General features: G+C 44.6%; 1 protein-coding gene across 2 annotated transcripts in view; it reads right to left on the bottom strand.

The window, feature by feature from the left end:
- fat2 (FAT atypical cadherin 2) overlaps positions 1-23,127 on the bottom strand; it is a 75,115-nt gene extending 51,988 nt beyond the window's left edge. The window contains exons 1-9 of one of the 2 annotated variants that reach the window (XM_085367452.1): positions 19,869-23,127; positions 18,428-18,739; positions 11,707-11,765; positions 9,995-10,306; positions 8,996-9,203; positions 2,587-2,726; positions 1,348-1,410; positions 511-723; positions 62-272 (exon numbers count right to left, since the gene is read on the bottom strand). In XM_085367452.1, coding sequence (XP_085223578.1) covers positions 62-272; positions 511-723; positions 1,348-1,410; positions 2,587-2,726; positions 8,996-9,203; positions 9,995-10,306; positions 11,707-11,765; positions 18,428-18,739; positions 19,869-23,127 — 4,777 coding nt within the window. The remainder of the gene's footprint in view (positions 1-61; positions 273-510; positions 724-1,347; positions 1,411-2,586; positions 2,727-8,995; positions 9,204-9,994; positions 10,307-11,706; positions 11,766-18,427; positions 18,740-19,868) is intronic. The other variant, XM_085367461.1, reaches the window with a different exon arrangement.
- Positions 23,128-26,928: the final 3,801 nt, after the last annotated feature.

Here is a 26,928-nt window from a genome sequence, read left to right as displayed (position 1 = left end):
GGTTTCCAGCTTTCAAAATGAGAAAAGGGAGCACCATGAATAAAAAGAGAGGCCTGCTCACCAGAGTGCAGCGAGTAGCTGATGTGGGCGTTGCTTCCCATGTCCTTGTCTAGGGCCTTGACCCGGAGGACCTCGGTGCCCGCGTGGGCCAGGTTAGAGACACCGACCTCATAGCGAGGGCTGAGGAAAGCCGGTGAGTGGTCGTTGCAGTCCTCCACGTGAACCACCACCTTTGCAAAGTTCCTCTTCACTGGTATCCCCTGGTCACGCACCTGCAGACGAGCGAGGAGATAATGAACTGCTGGAGGAACAAAGAAACTGAAGGGTTGAATAAAGACAAATAAAAGTCTTACTTTACTGTTCTGATCAGACGAAGAGATTATTTTTCATCTTATTATTCTAATTAACATCAGCATTCAAAGTTCACGCTGTTGGACATTATGGAAAACACAATCTGAGTTTCTTCTTCCATAAACATGTTTGTGGTAGTAAATCAGCAGTTTTCAATACCATGACGGTGAGCGTATGAACGGCGATCTTCTCGTAGTCCAGCTCCTCCGTCATCACCAGCACTCCGCTCTTCGGGTCCAGGTGGAAGAGCTTGGTGCTGTCCGGGTGGAGGCTGCTGTGGATGGAGTAAACCAGCTTGCTGTTGGTGTCACCATCCTGAGCGCTGATCTGTAGGATGTCCTTCCATGGGGAGGTGTCCTCAGGAACCCTCACCTTAAACCCACAGAGAACATTTGGAGGCTGATTACTGTGACCGACAAACAACTGAGAGAAAGAGGACTTCCAAAACATTTTACTGTGAGACTTCATAACCAGCTATTATCGAGTGAATCCAGAGAAGCCTGACATTTTAGTCAGTAGGAACAGCGCAGTGAGAGTTTTTTAAACACACTAAAATAAAATGTAAAGTAAATGCAAGTTGGGCCATCACTGTTGGGCCAAAACCACAGATTGGATGAAATTTCATCCAAACTCACAGAATAAGTATTTTAAACACATTTCAAAATGTTCACGTCACTTTCTGACGTCATCATCAGGACTCCAAACGCTAACTGGTTCCAGTATGCTTGAATCTATTCTCATTAGGGCTGGGCCATATTATACTGTTCATGGTAATACCGGTACAATGTTAGGCAACGATAAGAAAATGAAATATCGCGATAGAAGATGTGCCTTTGTTTTCATACGCACATGGCCAAAAAAGCATGGCGGCAACGGAGAATGAGAAGGGAGAAAGCGGAAAGCAGTGATGTGGAACTGGTTTGGTGTTTGTCCGTCAGATACACAACAAAGCACAGTTTTTTGTAGAACATGCAAGCGGGCTGTCGTTTCTCTCACCTCGTACAGCGGCTCCAGGAAGACGGGCCGATGCTCATTGATGTTCAGCACCTGGACGTAGACCTGCAGTTGGGACACACAGGGTTTGAGAAAATGGATTCTCAGCATGAACAATATCAAATGTGAAAGGTCAAGCTTCAAAACGGCTGATCTGTGACTGCCCGCAGGATCTTGAGTTAGATTCTACAGCAACCCTGAGACTGAAAATGAAGACACAAATGGAGTTGTAGGACGTTTGTATGTGTTGCTGCCACAGCGTGCTGCCATCAGACACGCCGTTTGTTTCCTCTGATGTCAGAAACAGGGAGAAAATGACGTTTGGATGCTTTGATGTATTTGTTTAATTTCGACTAAACAAGTGGTTTAAACTGTGGCTTCACAAACACAGAAATCTATAAATTCACATGAAAAGTGGCTCGTTGTCTCAGTCCTTTATTTGTCTCATTAAATGAAAAACAGCTGTGAGTTACTGTCACTGTGAGTCAGCCCAGACTCCATTTGTGTGAAGTGCCTCCTTAACAGACAAGGATTATTTTTAGAAGACTAAATGAGACGAACTGGCCCTTTAAATAAACGGCTGACCCAAACTGTTAATTCAGTATCAGCCAAAAGTGTCATGTTCCTCACAAAGTACAGCATCAGGTATCAGAGGGGGCTGTTAAACTGGGTGTTAATGAAATTAAGACCAGGGGTAACAAGGAGACAACCCCCAAAAACACCCACATATGATGTTTGGGGTGAATTCTGTAAGCTGATCAATGTGGCTCCTTTGGTTCCTCAGTACAGATATTCAGCAGAAGTTGTTGAGAGCTGATGTGTTTCGAAGTGTAACTTTTTAACAGTATACTTTTATAATTATAATGAAACTAAAAACTTTGCAGGCCTAACTGAGCCTAATAATTAGCTGGCCTCATTATCTCTTTCTCGCAAACAGCTTCCAAATGTGTGATGTGAGTGCGATGAGGCAGATTTAGTCTCAGGATTTCCTGATGCTAAACATCAAAATATATAAATATCTAATAGCAGTAAACAGAAAAGACAAAGGTCGTCACTTGTTTCAAACACAGGCAGGTAAAAACAATCGAATTCTGCCCTCCAGCCGTTGGTAATGAGTGGAACAACCTTTATTTTATTCACCATCTCATCTCCTCTGTCCACACACCAACACTAAGTGCTGCTGTTATCTGCGCGCTGAAACATCTGTTTATTAGTGAAGAAGAAGACACTTGTGTTCCTAACCTGTGTGATGGCGCTGTGGTGCCCATCTGTGACCCGCACAGTCAGGTTGTAGATGGAGCGCCGGGCCGCATCGAGCTGGCGGGCGATGGAGAGCCTCCCAGTGTTCTTCTGGATGTCAAAGTCTTTTTGCTCATCCCCACCTGAGAGACGAGAGGGGGACAGGTTTGAGTTATTACCAGTTAGGCTGATTGTGACGATTATTGGCATCGTTAACACAGATTCACTTTGCAATCTGTGTTAACAATAATTTCTGGGGGGGCATTCAGGGTTGGTGCTGCTGCTTTTCATTTACATGTAATTACACATACAGCCAGTTATGAACCATTATGATATCACCATTATGATGACATCATGTGACCCACACTGAGGCAGCGTGCAGAGCGGGTCACTTTCTACTTGAAACAAATGTGTGTCAGACACTCTTGCGCTGGTAAGGCGGGACACACAGACTCATACCAGAGTCCACAGCACAACTCTGTGACGCCTTCTTATTGGCCCACTGAGCCACTCACCTGTCTGCACCACTTGTCCGAGATCTCTGTTTGTTTCCTGTCAACAGCAGCGGTAGATGTTGGATTTGTGGAGCAGCATGCAGTTCGATACTAAACATGTGAACCTTTCCGATGCATCGCTTCCCTTTGATGGTGACCTTTGGTTTGCTTAAACTGAAGCTTGTTTCAAGTTCAAACAGAGCAGAAACTGGTTCGTCTGCTCTCGCGTCCACGCCGGAAAACAGCTGGATGTGCTGCAGTGGCTCATGGTCTGAGGCATGAAATATGATCCACAGAGTTCAGTCTTACTTACAGATAAAGGATTAGAGGCTGAAACACTGTGTGTCTGTTTATAACAAAGATAGGATTGTGAAACCATTTCCTCATCATAATCACGAAGCTAGAAGGATAATGTGTTGCTCAAATAACACCATTCCAAGTATTCCCAGTTGATTACTTTGTAGTATCACCTCTGGTTCGGTAAACAGTTAAAGGAGGGTTCTTATGTGCTTCTCTACTCCACCGCAGCACTCCAAGCTTGCCTCATTCACAGAAGCACTTTGTTCTTTCTATCTAACACTCACATACAACTCAGGGTTCACAATCTCTCCCCAGGATACTTTGGCAGGCAAACTGAAGCACCTAATGAGCTGCAGCCAAATCTGAAAACACTAGGTCACCTATTTCTTGAGATATCGTGTCCACAAGACTTTCAGAAAACTTGTCCGAAAACTTTAAACCCATCAAAAAGACTTTTAGTAGGTGTACCTCCACCCATCCACCCTGCGGGCAATGGCAGCACCCTCCCAGGGTAAAAAGGACACAATCAGCTGATTATTGCTGGAACATGACACGGATATATGGCACACTACAGCTGTGACCAATCACAGCTTTCCATCTTTTCATGCACCACGAGAACAGTAAGGGGGCGTCTATAATTAACCTTCATCTCTCTTCCTCCTGGTGTTCGATGTCACAGACACATAGCCATTGACAATAGGCTGAAGGGAATAAAATTCCTCTCAGACTGGACTGCTTTCACACCAACACCGTTCAGTTCGAGTATCTCCAGGAGTTTTATTTTGCCCCTTTTCAGCCTAACGACAGAGTTCTTCACTGGTATTAATGTCTTTTGGGGCCTCATTCTGTGAGTTGGAGTGAAAAGCTACTAAACTGCACTTCAGTCCCATCTTTATCTTTTGATTTTACAGAGGAACACAGACCAGATATTTAAGGGTTTAACTCTGTATGAACCTTATGAGCTGTAGCATCGATGGTTACTCTGCGGTGAAGAGGAAACTTTAGCGTGTTTGTCCTTCTAATCTGTGCACCTGAATCCCATTGTCCGTGGTTATCCAATGAGTTTTCTTGACTTTTTTTGTCACAAATCACTGAACTATGACACATACAGTGATGTACCTGTGCATTTGCTCACTGAGCCCCTCCCACCATCTGTTTATTGCTCTTTTCATACACTTCCTCCCTTTTATCCTTCCTTCCTTCTCTGTCTCTCTTTCTCAGCAGGTTCTGTGGATGTACGTGAGAAAGGTAAGCCTCATGCCTGCTCAGCCAGATGGTGTTTATTACGATATCCTCGTTTCACATGCATGCACGCACACACACACACACTGATATTACTGTGTAACATGATGAGCGAGGCAGTGCAGTGTTATTTTTGCACTAAGCCTTTGATGTCCTCTTGTTCTTTTTTACTTCTTCATCGCACACACACAGTCTCTCATTGGCGTTTGTTCCTGATCGATAGATAATCGGGTCAAGCAATTCACTTTACTGATCGTCTCCAGGGAAAAAAATGATATGATCCCTGCGGACACTGGAGGCTTCTTTAAGAAAAGAATGACCCACAGAAGAAAAAGAGCTTCATCTCAGGAATTTATCTCCGTCTACATAACCTGTGAATGTCGACCAGGGCAAGGTGCCAGTGGCCGGAAGGCCAAGCTTTTTTTCTAGGATTTTGAGCCCTTATATCTCATTAGTACTGCAGACCTCCCAAATCCCACCCCAGCCCTCCAAGACCAAACTAAAGACTAAATCTGCTCTTGTTCAGACCGATGGATCCATCGGTCTGAACGAATTGAAGCAGTTTCACGTCTGTGACGTAGTGGAGACAAACCAGCGCTGAAACTTCACACGTGCATTCTGGGTAGCATGTCAGACTGGTGAGTAACACCTGAACTTCTTACGTCTGAGCCCTGCCTCTCTGTTCAGAAAGCAAAGATTTAACACATGACATGCGAATGTCTCTGTGTGTCTTCCTTTCCTGTGTTTCAGGTGTGAAGTGTTGGACAGGTAAGCCTGCTTCTGAACGTCCTGCAGGGCCTCAGTGGTAGTTGATATGTCATCCCTACATCACCATACAAATGTCTGAGTAATGACTGCCTGTGGGCACTGCGGCAGAGCTGCAGCCACCGCCTATTCAGGGCGAATCGAGGAGGAAGAGTTAACATGACCGGCAACAGACGTCCTGCTGCGCTTTCCCCGTCTAACTGTTCCCAGGCACAAACCTGGAAGTTTTCATTTCTCAACTCGGCCGCCAGCTTCCTTGTTCTCCTGACCTGGCCGAGCCGCCGCAGAGGGGGTCAGGTCAGCTACCCCACCAGGAAAAGCTCATTTTCTCACATCTCCTGCTGCGCGCCGCGAGTCACTGGCCGAGGGTCAGAAAACGAAGATGGACTGTCTTCACTCCTGCGGCGCCGCAGACATACAGCAAATCAGATTCATGACTTACAGGAGCACGCAAACACACAATGAGAGAAGCGTCGTTATCGGCAGAGTTAAAGCTCAACAGCTCACCAACACGTGACTGTGAGCAGCAGGCCGCTGAAGCAAAGGCATCAGTGAGGAGTTCCTCCGTTCATGAACATCAACACGCATTAAAATCAGATGTTTTAAGACCAGAACGAGCTGCGTGTTGCCGAAGTTACTGTAACTAAATGAAGCTGTCGCTCTGCCGGCTGTACGTCTTTATTAACGTTCATATTCAGACTTTAAACTAACGTAATCTCACTGCTGCAAACGTCTCTGTTTGTGTACCTGACGTGATCCTGCAGAGAACTGCTGAGCTGTTTGTGCTCTACAGTTTCCTTCATCTCTGCGCACAGCGCTCTGCTTGCTGTAAAACAACCTCCTGCAGACACGTCCTCCCGCCCACACTGCACATCAACTTCAGCCCAAATTATCATCTGTGCTCAGAAACATGTGGGTGAAGTCTTCACCTGCATGACCTGCTCTGTCCTGCAGGTCTTCACCTGCAGGACAGAGCAAGACCTGAGCTTGTTCTGATGACGTCTGTCACTCCAAAAACAATGAACACTCGTAGCTTAAAGCTTAAAACCACATCAGGAGCAAAGTAGTAAATCACATGTGCACGATTTATTTCAGACTTAAATCCTGCAAAAGCATCGACAATAAGCCGCTAACAGCTGTGTGAGCACACCTTTAACCTCTAACATGACATGACTGGATTTTTACTGCATATGTGGTTTTCTTTTTTCATTCCTCCTAAGCCTGATCAGTGAAACATGTCTTGGGTTAAATGTCACCTTTCGGGATAAACATTTTATAAACTGCTCTGTCTGAACAGAAGCTGGAGCCTCATCCTAATGCACCCCTCTGGGACCCGATCCAGGACCCAGATCTCAGATCAGTGCCCAGTGAACCTGCAGGGCGCCACATCCATCCACAAACAGCCGGGTTGCATTCCTCGCCTGCTAGCCAACATCCCACTGCTGCCGTTTCCACTTGGCCCTTAACACAGCACGGCGATAGACATCTGATGGGGGGAGGGCAAATCAGAGGAATAAATACCTGATGATATCTGTCTGAGAGAGTCCCATCAGATATCAGCACCCATGTGCCAAACAGTAAAATAAGAGAAGAAGATGGAACCCTGCAAACACAGGAGGAGGAGGAGGCACAGGGTGAAGATTATAAAGATTATCAGTTTTTTTCAGACAAAATGACTCTTACAATTTGAATTTGTGTGTACAAGCTCCTCCATCACAATAAATGTGAGAATGAGCAGACCCGAGCGCCTCCTCTGGGACGCACAGGGTCACGCCCGGGCTCTGGCTCAGACCGAGCTCGGCGCAGCCAGCCGAGCAGGAGGAAGCTCGGTCTTTCTCTGCACGCGTCGCCCCGCCTGGCAGGAAGCACTTGGCAAAACCCTGATGTGTTTTCCTGCAAGCCTCAAAGGGAACAGCCAGCGATGACTTCCACTTGAATGTGATGTCATGCCTCTCATGGATTTCTGTAGAGCTGTCCGTGGCGGCCTCCTGAGAGGAGGGAGGAGGCAGAGGAGGAAAGGCCAGTTGTCCCTGCAGTGGGGATCTGGCAGGTGATGAGAGGAGCTCTGCTGTGTCCTGCTCACAGAGAGAAACGTCCTGCTGATACCGCTGACACCAAGACCTTTTTTTCCTCTCCTCCATCCTTTCCCCCTCTTCAGGCAGCGCCGGCCTTTTGCATTATTTATCCGCTGCTAGTTTTTCTACCTGTTTTCTGAAAGCACTGCAGATTTTTCACTTGTGCACAGACAGAAGCCTGAGATGCCGCCAGGCAAATGTCAGTATGTAACAGCATAATTTCACATGTTTATTCAGTGATTACATGACTGACGAATCAGAAAAGGGAGGATGAATCTGTCCTTCTGAGTCACATCTAACTCCTGGGATTTTTTAAACAGAAAACACACAGGTTGAATTGAAAGTAAGCTGCTGATTGGTGGAAGTCCAGCACAAAAGGAGGGGGAAAACTGAGAAGCACAGACTTTGTTTGATTTAATCACCAGGAAAATCTTTCTACATTCTGACTTCTGTCCTCACTGCAGCAGCTCATCTGAAGGACTGATGACGTAAACCTGACCCCACACCATCTCTAACACTGGCCCCTGGTGATGACATCCAGCTGCAGTGTCATCACAAACATCTGACAAACACACACACGAGATAAAAGCCATGCCAACACTGGAGCTGACACCTCGCCACCTGCTGGAATCATTCATGCAATCTTTGTATTGATCGATGAAATAAACCCTGAACATCGGCGATCAAGAGAAGAGGGAGAAGCTGAAAACATTATCCCACAGATGACTCGCTCCGGGGTCTCTCATCTCGCTGAGTGAACACAGGTCACGGCTCTGGGACCAGTTCACCATGCCTCAGTTATCAATCAAATGTTTTCACGTAAAAAAAACGCCTGCATCAATTTTCTTTATTGCAATAACATGACTGTAGTAATAAACGTCGTGACTGGATCTCTTGAGTCAGGTTCGGTTCGACTGTCACTCTGAGTTTTTCAAGCAATGAACCCGCTCGCTCACTTTTCTGCTCATGCGGGTCGAGTTATGTCGCATGGGAATGTCGGCCTTTCAGTGAAGCCGACACACTTCTGGGGCACTTCTGGCTGAAGCCGAGCAGGCACATTTAGGAAAATTACATAAATCACCAACATCTAAACATTTCCCTCCTCCGGTGCTCTCGTCCTGCACGGGCTGCATTATATTGGTTGACCTTAAGAAAATCACACTACTTCAGCTCATCTGGAAACTCATGAGGATTGATTGTAAAATGATGAGACCCTGTTAGCTGTGACTCTCCGAGTCAGCACTCTGGGCTAAGTGGAAATATGGCGAACGTCAAATATCATTTCCATGGCCGCAGAGTTTAGCGGGAGGAGCGGAGACGGAGAAACTCTGAATCATTACTATGAGCTCAGCCAGCTCTGATGCAGGTGATTCCTCTAATTTGTTTTCTTTGTGGAAGTGGGCGCTCTGCAGGCGTGAATGCAAGCAGCACTTCTCCCCATCATTTGTCTTACTTTCAAGGTCATTACAGCCATTTGTGTGATGCTCGGCTTCCATCAAAGGTCAAACCTCAGAGTGTGTGTGTGGTTCCACTCACCCACGATATCGAACCACTTCTCCCGATGCGGCTCCGTCAAGATGACGCCCACCATCTGAGCGATGCGGTCTGTTTCTATGACAGCAAAGTTGATGTGTGGCTCGACGAACACGATTGGTTCCGCAGAGGCAGGCGGGAGGGCGATCCACTCGATGTTGAGTCGAGCGGTGGATGAATAGGACGGGCTGCCCTGGTCTGTAGCTTTAATCTGGAATAAACAGAGAAACTAAACAGGAAGCTGTGACACACCTGCACATCCAGTCCAGCAGGTAACTGAAAACACTTCCAGCTCACGTCCAGATGTTTTCTTCAGATTCACCAAAAATGACGATTACACCGTCACTCATGTCGCCGCGTCAGATGAACTAACAGCTGAGGGCCTGGACTCACTGGTTACCTATGGTAACTATGGTAACAGTCGTGCCACATACAATAACAATCGCATACTGCTTATGTCATTTTGACTCTAGGGGGCGCTCTGACTGAGTCAGGATCAACACATAGATGCTGACAGACTGAAGGTGTTGCACAACGAGCGCATTCTGAAAAATAAAAAAGACATGAAATTCCTAATTTTTGGGACACAAATCGCAAGTGTGTGTAAAAAAAATCCTTAAATAACAACGGTGAAAAAAAGTGATGATGAAATCCTGACGTCCTGATTTAAGGATGTCAGAGGTGGAAACACATCTGAGGAAACGTAATAATCCGTTCAGAGAGCCGACTGAGCCGGAGCAGAGGTAACCTACGATTATTTTACTATTTCCGTATTGTGAGTGCACTTATTGCCAAATGCAGTGGTCTGATTGGTCAGATCTGTTTGCATCACAAAACATCGGAAAAATTGAGCTTGATAAAATAATCATACATGCAGTAAATTCATCCAATGAGTAAACACTGCGTTAACAACAGGTTTGTAACAGCTTCAGATTCATCAGCCGTATGAAACGTTGACGGGACAAGTAAACTTGCTGTGGTGAAAATTTCTGCAGCACCTACTGTGAGAATATTGTAGCTTTCGGGCAAGAAGTCGCCGTGCGATGTGACCACGCCCGTCACTGGGTCGATTTCAAACTGCTCGTCCACGTTTTCCTGCAGACTGTAGGTTACTGCCGCGTTCGGGCCCTCGTCGTTATCCTGAGCGAGTATCCTGCAGACTTCCTGTTTGCCACCATCGTGACGCCGTTCAGGCAGCTTGACGTCAAAACGTTTTTCCATGAACTTGGGAGGGTTGTCGTTGGCATCTAGAACCTGGATCACAACGGTGGCGGTGGAGCTCAGAGCCGGAGATCCGTTATCCGACACGATAACCTGAAGGTGAAAAAGAGTTGGAGGGTCAACATCAGAATAATAAAAGCACGATTGATCTTTATATTTACTTTGACTTAATTTTAAACCACTAAATGAATTTCTTGGGGTTTTAAAGCTACGACAAAGATTGCTGGAGGCGGGGGTATTTTTGTGTTGCTGCTAAGAGTTTTCCTTTATTAGGAGTGGGGGAGGTTGGGGTGGAGATGTTCTCCATGTGGTCATGCACCTGTCTTATTTAATCATTAGTTATTATTCATCTCTGGCTCTGTTCCTCAGCTTGTCTTTGTCCCACCTTCCTCCCCTCACACCCAACCCGTCTGACCCTCCCTGAGCCTGGTTCTGTTGGAGGTTTCTTCCTGTTAAAAGGGAGTTTTTCCTTCCCGCTGTCGCCAAAGCGCTTGCTCATAGGGGAGTTATCTGCCTGTTGTTGTTTTCTCTGTAGTATCATTATAAAAAAATGGAGAAGGCTGAGAAGGCTGTTGTTCTAATTTGGAGCTCTATACATAAAACTGATTTGAATAGATAATATCAGAAAAAATAAAAATGGTCTCAGATGGACGGCTCAAATCTCTGAAACTTTGGGTCTGTCCTGAAATGTCACACCAGTTAAGGAAGATTAATTTCCAAGCAGCTGAGATACATTTCTTTTAGTCGGTAGCCAGAAATGTGGTTTGATTTTCTGATGTTGAAATATCTGAACCAGCATCTAAATGTTACCAGTCACATGCCTTTTCTTTCTGCTTTTATCTCATTACACACCTCCGATTGTCCACATAACAACAACATAATTAAATGTAATGACTGTGCACTGATTCCCATTTCTGTGGAAGTTTTAAAGTGGAGCTTCCAACTGAAGTAAAGCTTGTTTCCCTGAGGAAGAATTCCAGTTTTCATACTCTCAGCCTCATGCACTCTTAGTTACACGGTTCATTTATGCCATGCATTTTTTTAACCATATATATCTTAAATATTTAACATGAGCCAACAACACAAACCAACAGAGACACACTAAAAGATGAACTATTGGCCTTTAAAAAAAAAATATTGGAAATAAATAAATAATAATGATCACAACACATTCGGACGGGGCAAAAAAACCTTTTTCACTTTTATCTGAAAACTTTCTCGAAAAAATCGTTATGTGTGGGGGGGTTGTGCTATTTCCTGACTCACAGGTCAGCGATCGACTGAACGATCACTAAAATTATAGCATTAAAAAAAGAGCAGCTTCCACACTGACGTCACGTTTGGTGCTCGTTACCCGTGTCAGTAAAGCAGCGAGCACTGCTGTGTATTCTGGATTTATGGGAACGTCGGCGATTCACAGCAGAGCTGGATTTGTGTTCCTGTTTCTGCATCGATCTGATGGGAAGAGAAAATGTTGTTTATCAGAGTCTCACCTCAATACTGTGCTCCGGTTTATCCTCTCGATCCAAAGCTGAGACAGTGCTGATAACACCTGCAAACACAAACACACACACCAAACACAGGTGCTGTTAGCAGGAAGTGAGAGTGCAGGTTACACATAAACAAACAGAGTTGGGAGTTTTTGTGTGTGTGTGTGTTGTGGCGGTTGGGAATGGAGGCGGGTGTCCCTGAGTAGTAACAGAAGAAAACACATTGTATTTTACAGCTCTTGATGTTGTTTCTGTTGTTTTTGTTTTTGAGGGTCACTCAATGTTTGTTTATGTCGCTATAAAAAATTACAACAAACAGCTAAAAAAAAGATGATGATGATGATGGCGGTGTGATGCAGTGCTGAGGTGAAGTCGACCTGAATAAAGACTGATACAGATATCAAACAGGGACAGAGTGAGCGATGGATCGCGTGATAAACTTCTGAAGCAGAGAACAAGCCGCCTTCAACACGACAGAGATCGCATCGAGGAGCTTTGCAAAGGACTTTCTTCTGTTTGTCTAAAAAAAGAAACATCATCCATTTTTTTTGCATTGTTTAATATCAAGAATAAACTTTCAGAAGACATTAAAAAACCTCCATTTCCTTCCGCTCTCCACTTCAATGTCGTGGGGGCGGGGGCTGGAGCCCATCCCGCTGCCACCAGGCAAAGGCTGGGGCGTCCGGACTCGATCGTTTTCTCACAGAAACTGGAGCTGTCGGTACTGATGCTGGCAGAACAGGAAAAAACTGGAGGCCCATAAACTCAAAATAACCAACAGGAGACAGAAGCATAGAGCGGCTGCTCATAAGGGGAGGGCATCACCTTCAGCATGGCTGGGAGATACGGGAAGCACCTGTGTCACATTACAGGACCAGTGGAATTTACTGTTGAAAGACAAAACCACTATTTTGTCATCCAAAGCTGCTCTACAGTTGGAAATTAGCAATTTGGGTCACCTTACACTCAGAGCACAACACTGACTGATCACTGGGAGGAGGGGTCACTCACAGCCAATCAGATGCTTCCGCCGCATCCGCCTGAGCTCAGTCGGCCTCTGAACTGTGTGACAGGTGATTATCAGACACCGCGAGGGAAACCGCGGCTGACAGTTTGCTGAATCAGCGTGTTTAAGTGTCTGCAGCTGCTGGGAGAAGCGTCCTAGACACACAGCAACAGGCTGGGAAAATACAAGTCTCTGTGTCTCCAACCAAAAGAGGTGTGGGAGCTGCAGACAGAGGAGGGGGTCGTAAGTGCTGCAAAAGAGGCCCCACTGAGCGTCATCGAGTCCTTTTATGACAGAGCAAACAAGCCCTGCTGGGAGGGACAGGTGGGAACGTTAGAAAGTGTGTTCCTGTCATTAGTGCAGATGTGGGAATCACGGCTAAAGCCTCGTCCCTCCCCACCGCCTGTTTTCACTCAGCCATCCAGGACGCCTGTCAAAACCACACGAGGACAAACAGCTGCTTCTGCGTCAGGGGCCGTTCATTCCTTTTTCGCAGGATTCACATCACATTTTTACGTCTCTTCTTTTTTGAATGTGGACTAGTTTCACTTGCTTTTTAATTCAGACATCGCAAATTTCTGAGAACTATTTCAGAAATGCCAATGAGAAAAAAGTTTGAGAATTTTTGTTTGTATGTTACTGAGGGGTAATTAGCAGGTATCTGTGTCTGTGTGACATTCCCACTGAGTCTGTGGATTCAGCTTGATAACAAGGTCGGTGGAGCCTTGGCATTCCAACCTCTCATCCACATACAGTCACTCCTGCCTCCAAAAAGCCAACATGGCAACGGCCAAAACACATTAAGGCTTCAAAGCTGGGCTTTTGGCTGCATCCTTCCTTTACACAGTGTATCGTTCCCGTCTCGATAGACGTAATAATTCAGTCTCAGGCTCTGAGACTGAGAATGTGCTACCCAAGACAGATTTCATATAAAAGTTGGTCTCAGGTGTTGGACTCTTTTTCATGTAAATTTGTTAATAGTAAGAAAAATATCATACATCTTGGTGAGTGCTTTGTGTATATCAAGAATATAAAATACACAATCGCATCATATCACTTTTTGAATCATCAACAGCCTGCAGCCATTTGAGGAATTTGCTGTTGCAAAATGCTAATGAAGTGGGCACATTCCTGACTTGCCTGGCCTTGTCAACAAACAAACACATAATGAAGTGTTCCACTAGATGCTTTTTCTCAAAACACACACGACAATGTTTCATGTGCATTTCTGCATTAAAGCACGAAGCTTCCTCGATTCTTCTCGCCTGAAACGGACACAGCGCTGTGGTCATGAGTCACTTTCATCTTGTCAAGGCACGAGTGGTTTCACCCTCATATTACTAATAAGAGGTTCATTTGTTAACAGTAAGACAAGGTGGGTCATGTTCCAAAGAGGAACAGGTTCCAGGTAACATGATCTCCCTCTGCTTACGCCGTTTTTCTAATCTATATAAGCGAGTACACAATATTTCTTTGATTCTTTGTTGTCAAAGGATTTTAAGGACAGCTCAGTTTGCTGTCTACAAGTAAAAGTCAGAGAGGATGTCAGCACATCCTAAAAGTCTGTTTGATTTAAGCTATGACAGCCTGTGCTCCGACATGGCTCCAGGAGTGTTAGTGACCACTGAAGGCAGAAGATGAGGTCCCAGTTCGAGTCCAGTTCATCCCGTATGAGCTGAAAGAAGCTGAGGTCAGAGCTCTAGAGGCCACAAACTGGCAACTAGGTTTCCTGTTGATTTGGACTTCAGTGAACCACAAAAACCAGTTGCAGACCTCGAAGTCAAAAAGCCTGTTTAGCATTTGTTCTGATGTTTACTGGACCTGTGGAAGCTGCGATTTAATGTAAAAACTATTAGCAAGAGCTCCAACAGCACAAATGTGGTCCACAGTAGGGGTGGGTTTTTATAATCGATTTATCGATTAAAATCGATTCTGGCTTGGATAACGTGAAATCGATTCATTAAAATCCTGAATCGATTTTTTAATATAAATTTATTTTGCCCGAAATGCCAGAATCTCAGGTGAAACCTCACAAAATTTCAACAACCACCAAACAGCTAAGACAGTAAATGAGAGCAGGAACATGGATTCTGCACACAGCGCAACCCGCGGATCAGAATCAGTCAGATGTCGCCTTTCTCACAGTCGGGGCTGAAAGCCGACAGCTCGCTGATTCTGATCTGTCGGCGGGTCCGCGCTTTGTGTTCACGCCCTTTATGCGCTGATTCTAAAGCTGTTAGTTTGATGTCTCTCCAAACAATATTGACCGAACCAGCAGCTAAAGAAGATCCAAACTACGCTTCACATAAACATCGTCATGTATTCACTCTTACTTTTACTGTTTTGCTTCGACCACGATGCACAGCTCTCTCTCTCTGTACTTCAAGAACAGTTTTTCTTCATTATTCGCTTGCTTGTTACGCACAAGTCTGCCGTTGTTTACAGCGCTGTCGGCCGACGTTTTTTTTCTTTCCGTTTTATATACTTCCAAAAAGAAAACCTAATTTCTGCCGTTCAATACTGAACAAATTTAAACTTTTTAAAATTATGCAAAATGCAAAACACTTAACTGTGTCTCTAATAAAACCGCTGTAACTTCAGAGGTAATGTTCATTTATTGATTAATGGATTTCTTTCGTTTATGATGTACTGCAGAATATTTTTATAAAATCCCAGGCCAGGAAAATCACCTTCATGTTTTTCTGTGTTTCTGTGCATCACAGCAGATGCCTTTAAAGGCATCTGCTGTGATGCACACACTTTTGATAAAGTCTTGCGTGTGTCAGCTTCCTTTTTATAGATACAAAAATATGTAAATGTACTGATCTGAATTATAATATTTCTGACTGTCAAAATTTCCCAGATTCAAATCGAATTGAATCGAATCGAATTAAATCGAATCGAATTAAATCGAATCGTGGATCAATTCGGGACCTTGTGAATCGGAATTGAATCGATTCTAGAAATCAGTGACGATACCCAGCCCTAGTCCACAGGTCCAGTTCAGGAACTCCAGCTAGCTGAGGAGAAGCCTAGCAGGCAGCTAGCAGCTACAGCCACTTGTGTCACCAGCAGTGTTGCCAACTTAGCGACTTTGTCGCTATATTTAGCGAGTTTTCAGATCACCTTAGCGACTTTTTTTCTAAAAAGCAACTAGCGACAAATCTGGCGACTTTTTCTGGTGGTATTGGAGACTTATTTATGACGACTTTTTGACATGAAAACGCGTATCGCTCTTACTCTCAACAAGCAGCGGTGTTGCCGTGAGCACCTCACCCGTGCCAAAGCGCTCACAGGCGGAGGATAGTCCTCCCCAGCTGCTATCAGGGCAGGAGACGTTCACACCTGTGTGTCCAAACGGCAAATGAATCGCGCATGAGCGAAGCCGCTGCTCCCGCACTGACTGTAACGCAGTCTGTTCTTCTTTTACTCTTATGCTGTTTTGTGGATCACAAGGTTTAAAACTACTTATAAACACACACTCTCACACACACAGTAACTCCACCAGAGTGCCTATTTCAGGTCACTTTTGCCGGTCCAGGCCCAGAAAAAGGAGCAGGGTTGGAATTGTGACATTAAAAAACAATAATTGAAAGAAATTTAATTTGTAGTTCTAAATAAATTCTAACTGCATTTAAGACGTTTTTTACTCACTTTGTCTCTTCCACGATGTTATTTCTCTCTAAAACACCGTAGGTTACAATTACATTAGCATGACCAATTATGCAAATTAGGCGATGACGTCATTTGGCAACTTCTAGCGACTTTTAGGACAGCCAATAGCGATTTTCCTTACTGAGGAGTTGGCAACACTGGTCACCAGCCACCCGTCAGTCAAAGAGACCACAGCCCTAATAATGCACGTTTATTTTTGCACGTTTATTATCACTGCTGGAGCCTCTGCTAGATGTTAGAGGAACTTCAGGTTTTAGGAGTTTTTTTACTTTAATTATTTTTAGTTTGCAGCACAGGGATAAAAAAAATAAAACTTCGGTCAGTTCTGCAAGAATTTGGGTCAGTGTCAGTCAGCTGTCCTCAGCCTGCAGCCTCAGAATACAAAAAGGTTCACAGAGATTTAATAACCCCTTTTCAGCAAAACACTATTCATCCTGTGCTTCTATGCATGAGTAAATGGATACCAAATACACCTGCATTTATAGAAAAATACTTGTTTGAATGTGACACACTCCAGCTGGCAGCAAACCTTTGCCCCGTCTCTGAGCGACATCTCTGTAATCCCTCGGTACACTGGCCTCGGGGCGTGGACAAATAGCATGTTAGAGGACGAGGACAGGGCTGGTAGCGGCTGGTAGCATCACAGCTAATGCTGCGCTCAATAGCTTTAACTTCAAAGTCCTCGCCAGGTGATTCAGCTTCAACTGTCAGCGAGGAAGGCAGAGATGTTTAGGCTTCCTCATTGTTCCCGTCATGCTAACTCAGTTTTTATTTCAGGTCGCACGTGACTGACTCTTTGAGGGACTCTCAGGGAGCTCCCTGTTGTATAGGTATAGACAGACCTAGCTTCCGCAGCACATACTGCACTCATGCTTGCAACACTGCATTTGCAAGCATGCATATGCTTGTTAGCTTTTCACCCATGAATCAAAATGTAACACGTACAGATATACCAAAACACTCTGCAACAGAGGCCTGCCAGATGTCCTGCACACACAAAGGGAGTTTGAATCAAGATGTAAATCAATTGCAATGAGAGCATGAAGTCTCTTTTTCTGCTCGAGCTGCTCGTGAAATGCCAGAATGACGCTGAGCAACTTGATCCAATTACATCCCAGAGTTCCTGTATTTTTGCCTGCACATATGCTGCTCACTGAATGCTTCAATACCATGATTCAGGGGTGAGAAATGTTTAAGTGGGAGGGAGGAGACGTGAGCCAAAGCTGGAAAACTGGAAAATTGTACTTTTGTACTATATTCTAATAATAAATTCAATAACAAAATAATTATAGCTGCAATTAAAAACACAATGTCTACCTGTTGGATGGAATAAGTGCTAGGTCTGGAAATTATTTTTTCAATCTTATGAAGGTTTAGGAACTTTAAGGACAGAGTTCAGAGTACTGACCATGTTTTTATTGGTGAGTACTCATAATTAAGGTTAAACACTCTTTGTACAGCTGGGGGCAGTTTGGCCTTTCTCCATGTACTCACGCTTCCTCTCACAGTCCAAAGACATACACCAGGGGTGTCCAACTCCAGTCTTTGTTCCGACACACCTGAATCACATGAATGGCTTGTTATCAGGCCTTTGCCAAAATTGATGGCATACTGAAGAGGTAATCCAACCATTTTATTCAGCAGTGGTGGAGTAGGAATGCATCTAAAAGCTGCAGGACAGTAGCTCTCAAGTTGGACACCCCTGACGTTAAATAAACTGTTGAGGTTAAATTGACTGTAGGTGTGTGTGTGTCTCTCTGTGGGACAGACTAGCAAAGTGTCCAGAGTGTATTCTGCCGCTCGCCCTGTGACGCTGCAGCCTTGAATTGGACAAGTTAAAGAAAAGGTCTGGATGGATAAGAAATTCTCCAGGTTAGCTTGCCATTCAAAACTTGGTGTTAAAATGTTGTGCCTCAGTTTGCGACTGAGATAACTCACATGATATCACCTTGTTTTACCTTTCTGAGCCAGGAAAACTTTCTGTGACATGTTGAAATTCATCAAGGTCTCCTTTGATTATATTTTTCATTGAAGAGTATTCACCTGTGTTAGGATCGATGTCAAAGTGCAATCGGTGAGATTCCAGCATCTGGAAGGAAAGCTTCCCCTCAGAGGACGTGTCCACATCTGTGGCCGACACCTTGATGACGGATTCGACCGTGTCCACGTTCTCTGGGACAGATGCAAAATACATCGGCTGGGAAAGTTCGGGAGCATTGTCATTAATGTCCAGGACCTCGATGAAGACGTGAGTCCAGGTGATCAGAGGCTCAGTCCCCAGATCGGTGGCGTAGACGGAGAGCCAGTAATGAGGCGCCGTCTCGCGGTCCAGCATCTCTGTCATACGAATCACACCTAAACACACCAACGGTACAGTTAAATCATTGTTGTCTACACTGGTATTCACATGTTTCAAACATGCTGCCCTGCCTCAGGAATGAATCACTTATCCATCTAATCTGTTCATGCTTAATCACTGTACAGCCCGGGAGGAACTAGCAGCCACTTGCGCCGTCACTGAGCTTAAGGTGTCTCTTTGCATTCAAAAAAAATCTGGAAAGGAGCCCAGACGTGGGTTGTGAAATTTTAAGTTATTCCCTGTTCAGCAAAATGTGTGACATATTTGTGTTAGCTTAATACGCTAGAAAAGAGGCCCGCACAGAGGCCTGAACACAATGGAAATGTACTCCTCTGCACAGTGGTCTGAAGAGGCTGTTTAAATGTTGATGCCCCAAGTGAGAGATAATGAAGCAGCAACGTGGAGACAAAGACATATTTCAGCATAACTCTTTTGTCACAGTGAACGCCATTCAGTCTGATTTTATTTGAGTCTTAAGTACAGCAGCAGGCCAATGGAATACATTGTGATACGCTGCAAGGTCGCAGGGTATCCTCTGCAAAGGATATGCTGATGGAAAAATATACAAACTACTTTAACAACCCCAGACGAAGAATTGCTTCTTCAAGCAAGTACACGTCCCGTTCTATCAGAGTGAGCACATGAGCATACAGCTGTAAAGTTCAATGCAGCACGAGGCGTGTCAGAGAGGTGGAAAAGACAAATGTTACCATGCAACACTTGTGCCGTTTAATTTATGCTGCAGTGCTAATTACTGTTTACAGAGCACAACGGTTCTGACCTTTGACCTTTCTACTGAGAACTAGTCTATAATCTTTACCCTTCACTGAAGACACACTCTGCTAAACAGTGCTTTATTTAGCAGGTGGTTAGCTTTGGCTTTCAGTCAGATTGGTTCTTAGCTCCTAAACTTTGTTTCTATATGGAAACCTAGTGTGTTACCAGGTGAGATTTAATGGTGCAACCTTTGGAGAGGACAAAGGCCTTTTCCCAGTCTTTCTGCTAAGCTAAACTATGAGAGCGAGATCAGGCTTCACATCTGACTAAAAATTGCTAACATTGCTTTTCTACTTTTTAGATAAAAACATCACAACAACAAAAATTGAATCACCAAGTGTTAGTTACCTGCTTCCTCATCAATGGTGAACACTCCTAAGCCAGAACCATCATGGATGTGGTACCTGACAACCCCGTCTCTGCCCAGGTCTTTGTCTGAAGCCGTGAGAGTTACCACAGATGTCCCTACAGCTGAGTCCTCCTTTACCAGAGCTTCATAGACGAACTCTGAGAACACCGGCCGGTGGAGGTTCTCATTGACATCCAGAACCTCGATCTCCACGAAGCATGACGATGACAAGGAGCGAGGGAGGCCGTGGTCGACTGCCCAGACTGTGAGATTGTAAGATGGCCGCCTCTCAAAGTCCAGCTCTCTCTCGAGGGTGAGGGCGCCGGTGGAGGAGTCGAGATGGAAGATCCCGCTCTCTGTGTTTTTGAGGTTATAGGTGACAAGGCCTCCACTGCCCAGATCCAAGTCCATGCTGTCCACCCAGACAAGCAGCGTGCCCACAGGAACATCTTCTGGAACTTTTATTTTATGCACTTTGGGCACAAATTTGGGTGGGTTGTCATTTATATCCTGCAAAATCACCACCAGGTTGACAGTGGAGAACAGCTGAGGGCCGACTGTAGCCTGGTCTCTTGCTTCAATCAGGAGATCATGCTTGGGTGAGCTTTCTCGATCCAGTCTACCCGTCACAATCAGCTCTCCGGTGAATTCATCCATCCTGAACATGTCGGTCATTGTCAGGAGGGAATACTGGACTTTACCACTCATATCTGAGTCCAGGTCTGCTGTGCGACATGTAAAAATAACCGAATTCACCTCTTTGTTTTCAGGCACGTGGATCACGTACCTGGGCTGATCGAAAACAGGAGGATTGTCATTGACATCCATGATGTTAACGGCAATGAATTTCCACGCAGAAGTTTGCGGTATTCCCAAGTCATAAACAGTGATGTTCAAAATGTAGAACCCCTTTCTCTCTCTGTCAAGTGGACAAACTAGCCGAAGATCACCAGAGAACGTATCAATGGAGAAACAGCCATCTTCATTCCCACTCGAGATGGCGTACACAAGCTTACTATTAAACCCAGAGTCGTTGTCTGTTGCTTTGAACTGAACAATGGTTGAATTTAATGGATGGTTCTCGACGAGATCAATCGAACTGGGAATGCTTGTATCAAACTTGGGAGAATGTCGATTGGTGATGTGGATATCTGAGAATGTGTCCTCCTCCTGATTGATTAAAATGGGTTTGATTGACTTGATTAGTTTATCAGTGACCTGTTTGGCAATGCCAGTTTCCTTGCAGTGCAGCGTTCGATCTTCACCTCGGTTAGTAATGGTTATCCTGACAACCGATGCTTCAGAGTGATGCTTCCCATCGGTGGCTACAACTCTCAGAGTGAATGAACCCTGCAGCAGAGGGATAGGTTGTTTCAGGGCAATGACTCCAGTCACAGAGTTGATCCCGAACACTTGGAGCTCGTTCCCTGACTCGATGACATACCTCAGCTGCTGCAGCTCATCTAAATCAATAGCTGACAGCTTTGCGACTTCGTGTCCCACAGGTAAATCCAGAGGTACAGTAACATTGCAGCCCACCTGCTCGAACAGAGGGATGTTATCGTTGATGTTGTTCAGAGTTATTGTCACAGGGCTTTCGCTGACCTGACTGAAGGGGCCGCCGCTGTCCGACGCCCAAACTCTCAGGTGATACCGCCGTTTCATCAGTTCATAGTCCAAGTGTTCGGAGGTAGAGATGATGCCCGTGAATGGATCTATTGTAAAAGGCAAAGGGCCTGAATTTGCAATCGCGTAAGTCACAAAGCCGTTTTTGCCTTTGTCTTTGTCTGAAGCTGCTACTTTCAACACGCTGCTGCCAACAGGGCTGTTTTCATCCAGCGTGGCCTGATAGGATGTCTGTGTGAACTCTGGGCTGTTGTCGTTTTCATCCGTTATCTCCACCACGATGTGAGTTTCAGCTTCACCGTGATTGGCCATTACATCAAACTCATATCGATCTTTCCTCTCATAATCAAATTTCCCTGTAGTTATGATAATCCCAGTTTTAGGATTGATCTTAAAGTTAGAGGTGTCTGGATTGTTCTTGATACTAAAGGTAACGTTAAAGGGAACTGAGGTGACAGAAACCTTAAGTACATGAGTCTGTGGGGGTGAAAACTCACTCAGAGTCACAATGTAGGTGTCCTCCAAAAATGCCAGTGGGCTGTAATGATAGGCTGGAATGTGGATTTGTGTGATTGGAGAGAGGAAACTTGGCAAGCTCCTGTCTTTAGCTTGCAGTGAAAGATTCAACCCAAAACGAGCCTGAGACCAGATAATCCTCTTTGTAGAGATCACTTGGAAGTCACTGCCCTGCACACCTGAGGGGATTACCTCAAACCACTTGTGGGGATCCCCTCCAATGATATTGAGGGATTCCACTGGCTTAACTCCTTCCTCCACATGGACATTGATATCTATTTTTCCATCTGCAGACACTGTAGCTTCAGGGGGCGGTGTGATAACTGGAGATGCCATGGTCATCTTTTGTATGTTTACAGTGACCCTGGCGACATTCCCAAATTTCTGAACACCGGATATCTTTTTTGTCCTGTCCTCTGCTAATACGGTGAGGTCGTAGCGCTGTGCGCGAGTGTGATTGAGCCTCTTGATGAGGCTCACCGTGCCCGTGAAAGGGTCAACAACAAACGGATGAGCTCTGCTGGTGAATGAATAATAAAACTCAGCATTGCTCCCAATGTCGGCGTCTGTAGCGCTGACTTTGGTGACACTTGACTTTAGAGGAGCGTCCTCCCTGATGGCCACATTGTACGATGCCGGGTAGAAGAGAGGCTTTAAGTCGTTGGTGTCAAGCACCTGGACGAAGACCTTCGTCATTGCCTCGAAGCCAAAAGTGCTTTCCTTTGCCTCCACAGTGAGAGTGTACGAGTCTCGGACCTCCCTGTTGAGGAGAGCCGAGTTGCTGCTGCGCGTCTTGATCCTGAGAAAGCAGAAATTTCCGACTTTGACTGCCTCTGCTTTGAAGAAGCTGTCATCGTCACCTGAGACGATGTTGTACTTGATGTCCCACAGCGGATCTGTCACTTCAATGCCCATCTTCACCTGCGTCTCAACGTACATCCGCGGGGCTGAGTTCTCGTTGATGGCAGCGTTGTAGAGGTGGTGTGTAAACAGCAGAGGAGAACTGCCTTTTCCCAGTCTATAACTACCTTCAGATCTTGTCACACATGTGAGGACTGAGGCAAAAACAAGAAGGATTGCTCCTGAAGCTGCCATCATAATCCCCTTTTTGAACATTTTCACATCTGTAAAAAAGACAGAAAAGAGAAGAATAAAAGTCATGTAAGAAAAGCCTTTAGGGAGAGACAACAGCTGCCTGTATCACACGACAAGACATGAAATGTACACTCCAAGCTATTTTGTAAATAGACCAATCACTTCCCTGAAGCTCGAGCACAAAGAGTACAACAGAGAAAGCATATTGACACAACAGCCGAGGGGAGGCTGCGGAGAGGCGTCTCACTCTTGTCCTAACTTGTCTTGACAAAACGTAAAACCAGTAAAACGCTGGATTGTTTCAGGCCAACAAGCTTTTTCAGAGAGTTGGCAGCCCAAATACCCCCTAATCATTTCTCTGAGGCTGAATATCAGCAGCGCAGAGTTGTCCCAATAATCGCCTTCAGTCATTGCAACGATGTGTGGAGGAGTGGTAGGTGATGGTGGGTGGCTCAGAGACTGAGAGCACTTATCCGTGGAGGCATGAGTCATTAAACTGCTACACCCATAACCTTTTACAGGGAAGACCTGATCAAAAAGTTAAACATATAAAACCAACAATCACTACCTGCAGCCCACATTCATGTCCAACTCTACAAAGCTCACATGTGTGTTTTGTCTTTTATTCTTCCAGTTTAACAGCATCTTTTATTATAAGGTGTTCTGAAAGACAATGCTTTTTAATCAGATTCAATTCATGCGCCAGCTGCAGCGAGAAATAACGGACCTGAGTAACAGACCTACAGTGTCTGTTGGGAGGTTGGAGGCATATGGTGCAGTTATAATTCCTTTTTTTACTTTCTCTTTGACTTCCTGGGAAACTTCAGACTCTAAACCAGGTTAGCCTTAGGGAAAGACAGTGGTTTTAACCTGTTTACACTTTCTGCATAAATGAGTCACAGCAGCAGCAGCTGAACATGTTCTGAAAAGATGGACTTGGACCAAACCTGATGATGATGACGATGATCATGCAAAAAAAATCAAAAGATTTTTTCCATTTTTTCTACATTCAGCATTTTGTCCAATGTATTGCTCACAATTTGTTTATACAAACGAAATCATTTAAGGGGGTTAGGATGAAGACATCCCCGTGATGATGTAGAGGCCTAAAACTCAAATCTGATGAAGACATACATCAAAAGTTAAGGATGTCACTGCCAGTGTTGTCTTACACTTTAAAGTTTGTCTTTCAAAATCATGACCCACAATATCCTTCTGAACCTAATCCATGTTTCCATACATCAGCATTGTAGCATAACTCTTCAGCATCTCTGGAATCGCCATATCTACCTATGCTAATGTTTTCCTGTGGTTCATCATGTCCATGTGGTCCAAGCCTCTGATTGATGGTGTGTACACGGCGTGCTGGCAGAAAGATCAACCCCATCAGGACACAAAAAGCTAAAAGTAACTCACAAATGACCTAAAACCATGAATCACACAACTGCTTTAAAAGTGAAGCTCCCTTTATTCAGAGGAGTACAAAGAGTCTGATGTGTCCAAGGAATCTGGAAAATAATGAGGCTGCCCACACCATCCTCACTGCGTCTCTGACAGTTCATCCAATCATAGGAATCTGGAAGGAACAAACTCCTTTTTCCAAGATCAGAGGTATGAAAAGTTCTCCCTTCTACCTCCGGTTCCTCCACAAAAATAAGCTATTTCAAATAGAATATCTTCGCACCTTCACACCAACCATTCGGTTTCAGTTGTCTAAACAAATCTGAACACACAAAAGGGCAAGACAAAAGATGCCTTATTGTGGCAGAAAGTTATGAATACCAGTATCTCACACGATCTCACACTCATGTGGGTTTAGGAAAACAGCACTCCCGGACGCGCTGATGGTTTGGTCCCGAGTCTCCAGGTAGGCTGGCGCTGGAGCTTTCACTGGACGGTGACAGGTATGAGGGGTGTTATCTCCACTCACATGGTGACAGTTGATCAGATTACAAACGCCAACGTCACAGCTTGGAATTCAAAAGAGAGGCAAGGTGTTTTGTAATTTAGCCAGGCTTTCTGCACCATCATTTTTTTCTGGTGCTCACGTCTATTTTGTGACTGGCACATTTTAGATGCACTGCTTCAGGGTTTGACTTGACTTTTTTAGGACACCTCACAGATCGCTGATCTCTCCACCGAGAATATTTATGCTGCCTGGAAATGTGGACATTTTGGGACATCTTTATTTTTATAATCACAGTCCAAATGTCTCTTTTCCTGTAAAAGCGTGCTTATAATGTAAAACTGGGAAATATTGTTACGCAAGCGCTAAAACTTACTTACTTAAAACCTGACTTATTACCTCCTTATTTAAATGGTCTTACCCAGGGGCGATTTTAGCCCATTTTTGAGGGTGCTTCAGCACCCCCAAAATGAATCAAAGCACCCCCAAAGATTTCTTACTTTTTTTTGACAATATTTGCTGTTTGTGGGACACACTACTAAAAATATAAAAAGCATACAGTACGTAATTGAGATGGAACATTTTAACAACAAAAGTATAGATAACCCCTCCCCCCTCCCAAAGTGGTTTGTTCCAGCTCTCCCCTGCTCTGGCTCTAGCGCCGTTGCTGCCAGAGCGATGGTGGCTGAGACGCAGCGGAGCAGAGGTGTAAGTGCCTGGCTTAAAACAGGACATGTTAGCTGCCTTTAACCTTCAGTTACTCTTTATATAGTTAGGTAGGAGTCAGGCCATGTTTCTTTTTAGCTGAAAAATATTACACCAGGTAACCTGCAGTGTTGAAAACGTGTTTTCCGACTATGTTTGCTACCCTACAATCCGTCCTGCTTTGTAGTAAAATCAGCAACATTTGACCGTCCTGTTGCTCCCATTTAAATGTATGCAGCCTATTTAAAATGTAAAACGTAACATTGTCCGCAGCCTACTGTTGTTACCACCGTCCTGTTTCAAATGTAATGAGAGAAACTGGTTATTTTGTCATATGTGCCGATATTGAACCCAAGGTACTAACTAGCTAACTGACTGGATGCCCATTAACCTTATAACTCCTGTTGTGTGTGTGTGTTTGTTTGTGTACAGAGAGACAGCCAGGTTCATAATGGATATGAGGTAGTTTTTTCAAAAAAAGGAGCCACATTCAGGTAAAAGTGTAAAATCAAATGATCCATCAATAAAGGATAATGTTGGATCAGTGTTTCAATATTTATATCCTTTATTAGATGTACATGTGGTTTGTTTATTTGCCTTTTGGTTAAAAGTAAACTGAGAGAGGACTTCTTTTTTATTAGTGATCTTAATAGTATTTTTTAATCTAATTGAATACAATCAATTTGTGTATGATTGTCAGTCCAAAGAGGGAGAGAGGAAAGAGGAGAACATGAGGAGAAAGTACAAGGTCAGGAAGAACCAGGTAAGAAAACAGACAGGGAGTACTAACAGGCACAACAGAAACTGTTAAACTGGCAAAGAAAAAAACACAACTATTAAACTATCTGGTTTTTTAATGATGACGCGACGAATCCTACTTCCGGGTCTAAAGTAGTCTGCGTTTAATATGGCTTTTGTGTTGTTAACATGTTTAATGTTATGTATTTTCTTCTATTTGATCTCAAAAAGCTCCTAAAACAGTCAGTGATCCCTGTTGACCTCCCTCGGCTTTTATTACCGCTAATCATTTATTTAAGCTCAGTTTTTAAAACCTTAGGGTGTAACTACAGCCCAGCCCATGCAGCAGTATATGAATGACTAACCTCGTATTGTGGATGGATTATCTCAGTTGTTCTCCTGGCTGAAGTTTGGTCCTTTTACAGCATCCTGCCATGCGATTACATTTGTTCCTGACCACCGAGAACACTCAC

Source organism: Diplotaxodon limnothrissa, linkage group LG2, assembly GCF_057381915.1.
Source record: "Diplotaxodon limnothrissa isolate DT_005_m linkage group LG2, D_limnothrissa_male_GT1.1, whole genome shotgun sequence".
NCBI lineage: Eukaryota > Metazoa > Chordata > Actinopteri > Cichliformes > Cichlidae > Diplotaxodon > Diplotaxodon limnothrissa.
Note: the sequence above shows the minus strand (reverse complement) of the source record. Positions and strands in the feature narration are given on the sequence as shown.